The 6,589-nt window shown below is 40.9% G+C and overlaps 1 protein-coding gene across 1 annotated transcript; it reads right to left on the bottom strand.

Moving 5' to 3' along the window:
• Positions 1–4,245: 4,245 nt before the first annotated feature.
• Positions 4,246–6,323, bottom strand: LOC138970156 (uncharacterized). Its single transcript, XM_070342644.1, has 3 exons — positions 6,312–6,323; positions 5,854–5,976; positions 4,246–4,518 (listed from the first exon to the last, which is right to left on the bottom strand). The coding sequence occupies exons 1-3, from the start codon at positions 6,321–6,323 to the stop codon at positions 4,246–4,248; spliced, it is 408 nt and encodes a 135-aa protein (XP_070198745.1).
• Positions 6,324–6,589: the final 266 nt, after the last annotated feature.

Below are 6,589 nucleotides of genomic sequence, written 5' to 3'. Positions count from 1 at the left end.
TCCACACTTTAGGTATGTGTGTTTTCTAACAATAATATCACTGATGAATATCATATCATACCATATTAAATAATATCATATCATATCATCTCATATCATATCATATCATACCATACCATATTAAATAATATCATATCATATCATATCATATCATATCATACCACTGCATTTTAACAGTGTCCACTCGATATGATGACTTTTTCTTGTTAAACCTGAGCCTGTTGGTGACTGTGACGCTATCAGCGTGTCTACATCTCACCTCAACTTCAAGGAGTACAACTCTTCCTCAACGCATTCAAACCCTCACGCTGACAGTCAAGTTATTTTCCTGAAAACATCGGTTGACATTGAAACTGAAAGCATTTGCAGCAGCCGTAGGTCAAAGGCACTGGCCCTTCGCATGACTGAAAATAGTTCCGCTCTTCATCTCAGATCTGCCCAGGCTCAGTTTTTACGCGGGGAAAGACCATCCCCCCTTTTGCACACATACCGAAAATCAACATCCTGACTACTTACGAGGCAGATTAGGATTTTTTTTAATGAACTAATTTCTTAAAAGCCCCAAGCAGCTTTAGGACAAATCAATCCATAAAACTTTCCCTCTGCACAGACGGTGGGCCGAAATGTTTGCACGGGAAAGATAGTGCCTTGAACACCACTCTGATGTTTTTCTTTTCAACAGCGATGGTGAAATTGAGCTTTCAGAGGGCAGTAGGGGAATACTCTAATAATAATAAATATATTTCACATTCGATGAAGATAAATTTAAAGTCAATTTGTCCGACACCTGTTAAAAATATATTGTTGGTAGAAATCTATATTTTTCAAACACCCTTACTTTGACTGTGGTACACGTAAATCAGTAAAAAAAAAAAAAAAAAAAACACCGACGAACCCTTGATACGTATACCAATTATACGTTCAAGACTGTTAAAATATTAATTCCACGAAAGGAATAACAAAAGAAAAAAATTAGGGAGAAATATTTAACACACAAAATGAGAGAGCAGCCTTCTCTGTGCAAATTAAAGTTCAGTTTACACGTCTGAAAAAAATATCTTGTTTCTAAAAGCTTTACACTTCAGTCTCACAAAGATTACTATTTACAGAGCAACAATGAAGGTTCCCGGATCCGTCTCAGCCTCTGATCTACATTCCTGGCAAGTTCACCCCCAAGGGAGAGAAGCGCACCCGTGTGAAACAACATGACAGCGAGTTTCCTCCCTTGAAGTGTGGTCGCGTCGCACTTTGTGAGGATCCGCTACGAGTGTCCGTTCTTTGGTCTTCAAGAGTGAAGATTGCCCACACCCACCCCAGCATTACCCCCACATACGCTCACAAACAGCAGCGGAAACAACATGAACAACAACAACCATCACAACAAAAACAACAACAGAATAATAGCAATGCCTTTACAAAATTCAATAATTAAAGAAATCCCCGGTGACTCGATTCAAGTTGTAAGCTTAGTCAGTGGGCATGGTGTCTTGTGGCGGTTACTATACTTATGAACCTTGAACTAAAAACAAGGAAGTCGCCATCCTGACTTTGGGATACTCATTTTAGAAAAGAACAAGTCGCGTAAGGCGAAAATACAACATTTAGTCAAGTAGCTGTCGAACTCACAGAATGAAACTGAACGCAATGCAACGCAGCAATACCGTAAACTCGTAGCATCGTCAGTCCACCGCGCACGGCAAAGGCAGTGAAATTGACAAGAAGAGCGGGGTAGTACTTGCGCTGAGAAGGATAGCACGCTTTTCTGTACCTCTCTTCGTTTTAACTTTCTGAGCGTGTTTTTAATCCAAACATATCATATCTATATGTTTTTGGAATCAGGAACCGACAAGGAATAAGATGAAGGTGTTTTTAAATTGATTTGGACAATTTAATTTTGATAATAATTTGTATATTTTTAATTTTCAGAGCTTGTTTTTAATCCAAATATAACATATTTATATATTTTTGGAATCAGAAAATGATAAAGAATAAGATGTACGTAAATTTGGATCGTTTTATAAAAATAATATTTTTTTTACAATTTTCAGATTTTTAATGACCAAACTCACTCATTAGTTTTTAAGCCACCAAGCTGAAATGCAATACCAAACCCCGGCCTTCGTCGAAGATTACTTGACCAAAATTTCAACCAATTTGGTTGAAAAATAAGAGCGTGACAGTGCCGCCTCAACTTTCACGAAAAGCCGGATATGACGTCATCAAAGACATTTATTGAAAAAATGAAAAAAACGTATGGGGATTTCATACCCAGGAACTCTCATGTCAAATTTCATAAAGATCGGTCCAGTAGTTTAGTCTGAATCGCTCTACACACACACACAGACAGACAGACAGACAGACAGACAGACACACACACACACACATACACCACGACCCTCGTCTCGATTCCCCCCTCTACGTTAAAATATTTAGTCAAAACTTGACTAAATATAACAAGTCGCGTAAGGCGAAAATACAATATTTAGTCAAGTAGCTGTCGAACTCACAGAATGAAACTGAACGCAATGCCATTTTTCAGCAAGACCGTATACTCGTAGCATCGTCAGTCCACCGCTCATGGCAAAGGCAGTGAAATTGACAAGAAGAGCGGGGTAGTAGTTGCGCTAAGAAGGATAGCACGCTTTTCTGTACCTATCTTTGTTTTAACTTTCTGAGCGTGTTTTTAATCCAAACATATCATATCTATATGTTTTTGGAATCAGGAACCGACAAGGAATAAGATGAAAGTGTTTTAAATTGATTTCGACAATTTAATTTTGATAATAATTTTTATATATTTAATTTTCAGAGCTTGTTTTTAATCCAAATATAACATATTTATATGTTTTTGGAATCAGCAAATGATGGAGAATAAGATGAACGTAAATTTGGATCGTTTTATAAATTTTTATTTTTTTTTACAATTTTCAGATTTTTAATGACCAAAGTCATTAATTAATTTTTAAGCCACCACGCTGAAATGCAATACCGAAGTCCGGGCTTCGTCGAAGATTACTTGACCAAAATTTCAACCAATTTGGTTGAAAAATGAGGGCGTGACAGTGCCGCCTCAACTTTCACGAAAAGCCGGATATGACGTCATCAAAGACATTTATCAAAAAAATGAAAAAAACGTTCGGGGATTTCATACCCAGGAACTCTCATGTCAAATTTCATAAAGATCGGTCCAGTAGTTTAGTCTGAATCGCTCTACACTCACACACAGACACACACACACACACACACGCACGCACGCACGCACGCACATACACCACGACCCTCGTCTCGATTCCCCCCTCTACGTTAAAACATTTAGTCAAAACTTGACTGAATGTAAAAATGGAGATAATGTACAGGTACGGAGATAAAGCTGTTAATCAGATTTGTCTGAGAGGAACTCACATACGAAAGTCTTCAGAATTAAACCAGTTAAATAGAAAAATAAACAAACCTGAAAACAAAATGAAAAGTACAGCTGATGGGGTCTATGTCGACAAAAAGAGTCGGATTACCTGTAGGTGGACTTCCTGCAGGGGGACTCGATTCCCTCTATACAATTATTGTAACTGACTTATCACTCTACAGGGAATCCCACAGGTGGGAGTTCCAGCCAGCGTTTCGCTGATCTCGCTGAAAGTCACGTGATGCTAGGCGACATCGGTAGAATTTGATGTTTTTCGATTTTTTTTGGTGTTTCTTAAAAATTCAAGTATGTTTTGCAATTCTTATTTAAAAAAAAAGGTGTAAATCGATAACTAAATGAAAAGAAAACGCGGCTAAAATAAATCACTCACAATAACGACATACTGCACGCGAATTTAATAATTCCAACAGATTTTCTTGTGGAACCGCAATGCGGAAGGGGAAGTAACGCTAAGGTAACTCAAATCGGTTTACGGCAGTCACGCGCTTGGCACGAGATCGAGCGGTCTCTGATGTCCCTACAGGTACTCCCACTTGTGGGATTCCCTGTATAATCCCCCTACAGGAAGTCCACTTACAGGGAATCCCACTCTTTTGGTCGACATAGACCCCCTCAGCAAAACTGAGTACAAGGCCTACAAGGAGTGACGTGTCCTCAGTTGTAGAAAAAAAACACGGTATTGTCAAAATCATGTAGCCTACAAACGTCTACATAATAAGGAACAGAAACCTAACTCTGCTCAAATCAGTTTAAACAACGTGACGTCAAAAATATGTTGAAATGTGATCCTTAGCGCATACATGTACAATATAAGGTTTTCCTCATCCTGAGGTAGGAGCCTGAGCTACCGCGGCGGTAGCCTCCCTTTTGGCGGAAGAATACTTGCTGTACAGCCACGTGACCAGACGAGCAAGGTCAAGGACGACGGGCAGACCCAGCGCGAGGGAAAAGACGATGACAAGGGTGACCCCGATGAAGGCACTAGACGCCCGAGCGTCGGGGGCACTGGTCCGTTTTCGGACGGTAGCACTGAGGTTGCCTTTGGGCAGCGTCAGGTTGGCTTTGATCTCTTCCACGATGGCCGCAACCGCCGCCTGCATGGGGCAAGATGGCGTAAATTAGTCAAAACGCACGTCATCACCAACGTGTATATATGTCAACTTTATTTTTCTGAGTCTGTTATTATTACGTGTTTGAAAATATAGGGCTGAAAATCATGTACTGTACCATCCTGACCTCAGGTCAAAATGAGTTCAGCTCATTCTCTCCCTGACAGGATGCCTTGAGTTTCCTTGTCTGGCAAGGAAACCGATTTAAAAATTTTTTTTTTTTTTTACATATTTAGAGCTTTTTGTAATGTGTTATGGATGTAGGCCTAAGCAGATTCGTCGATAATGATTTTTCATGGTGTTGTGTGATTTTTAAATTACAGAGGAATTTTTATTTTAGACAGTTTCAAGCGAGCTATTTTTCGCGGATGTATTTACTGTGTGCAAACAACACAAAATATGGCATAAGTGTCACGTGATAATCAACCGTTTGGTTTCGCGCTCGCTGGAGCGGACGATTTTTTTTGACAGTGATGCAACCATATATTACGGTCTCCTTCCGGCAGCAGTCCCAACATTTCGACTTGTTTTGACCTTAGAACGATGTCTTTGTCATAACTGTGAAGAACAGAACGGAGATCACTGTTGAAGTCGGCCAATTCGTCTCGCGAACACTGCTCGTGAACAACATATGGGAGGGGAGATCACTCTGTATTCTGGTTTTGATAGATTCGCGAAGGACTGTCGCGTCCGGTCAGAGAGACAACTGGCGAAAGCCGTGGGAGCGAGGATTATCAGAATGGTACTGAACAGCAAAGCTACCCAAAACCCCAGCGATACGGCGTGTATGACCTTGAGAACTTCAGTCAAGCGGCTTGAATTTTGCAGTGATAACATCCGGTTTGCTCTCTCAAGACTGATCATAATATTATGTTATCTTCAAGAGAGATCATAAGGGAAAAAAATTAACGCCCCGGCGGAGATTCGAACTCTGGACGTCGAGATTTCGGGACTGATGTCCTAACCACTATAGGCTACTGCGCCAATTAAGAAATTGAAGGAAAAAAATTGATATGAATTCATTTTATATTATTCTTGAAACTACCGACATTTCGAGGTCTTGAGTTCGAATCCCTGCCAAGGCGTTTATTTTCTCTGCTCGATCCTTCTTGACAAGTATATGCTAAGCTCTGAGAGAGCAAACCGAATGTTACTACTGCAACAATCAAGCGTTGACTGAAGCTCTCAAGGTCATGACACGCCGTATAGATGGGGTTTTGGGTAGCGTTTGCTGTACAGAATTTTGTACATGATTTTCAGCCCTATCTTTTCAACCTCGTAGCCCCGGATAGTCATAAATAGACCACAAGTTTGACTTACCTCTTGCTCCTTGCGCTCAGCAGGGGTCAGCTTGACCGGCACTGGCTTACAGCGACAGGTGCAGTTTCCACGACGCTGCGATGGGCACTTCGTAGTGCTGTCAGGTGCCTCGCCCTCTTCTGTCTGGAGAAATAAATGGCAGGGTCGCCCTGTACTTCAATGTATTTCAAGCTAAGACAAGATAAGACAAGAAAATTGGTTGATCAAAATCAACATGGCCGAAGCAATGTTTTCACAAAAGAAGCGGTATTGTACGGGCACATGTTGAATTTGGGTTACATGTGTTGCAGAGTATTTGAAAATCCGTAGGCATAAAAACATGCAAAGAAGAGTGATAGGTCCCTGTTGTGAATATAGTCAAGTGGATAAAATTGATTACTTATGTTTCACACTTGTATTGGCTGTCAGTACAGCAGTCCCTCTCATGAACGGACACCCTTGGCCGGGCCAGTGCAAACCTGTCCGTACATTGCAGGTGGCCGGTCACAGGAGAGCCCCCCCCCCCCCCCCCATAACACACACTCAGGCACACTGACGGACTGAGTGAGTCTTTGCTACTGGTGAACGAGCTCTACTTGTCCTAAAACAATAAGGTCAAACTACTACAACTTATAACTGAAAGGAAAAAAACTGTCCTGTAAAAATGACGTTAAATCAACGGTGTCAGAAAAAGAGAGATAAAAGAAATCCTCCAATTCCTGAGGATACAGGCACCCCATGAAAGCAGCCACGAACA

This window comes from Littorina saxatilis, linkage group LG7, assembly GCF_037325665.1.
Source record: "Littorina saxatilis isolate snail1 linkage group LG7, US_GU_Lsax_2.0, whole genome shotgun sequence".
NCBI classification, from domain to species: domain Eukaryota; kingdom Metazoa; phylum Mollusca; class Gastropoda; order Littorinimorpha; family Littorinidae; genus Littorina; species Littorina saxatilis.
Note: the sequence above shows the minus strand (reverse complement) of the source record. Positions and strands in the feature narration are given on the sequence as shown.

Coding starts and splice junctions, on each gene's coding strand:
- LOC138970156 (XM_070342644.1), bottom strand. Junction 4,519..5,853: donor CTGAGCGCAAGGAGCAAGAG/GTAAGTCAAACT, acceptor TGCCCCATGCAG/GCGGCGGTTGCGGCCATCGT.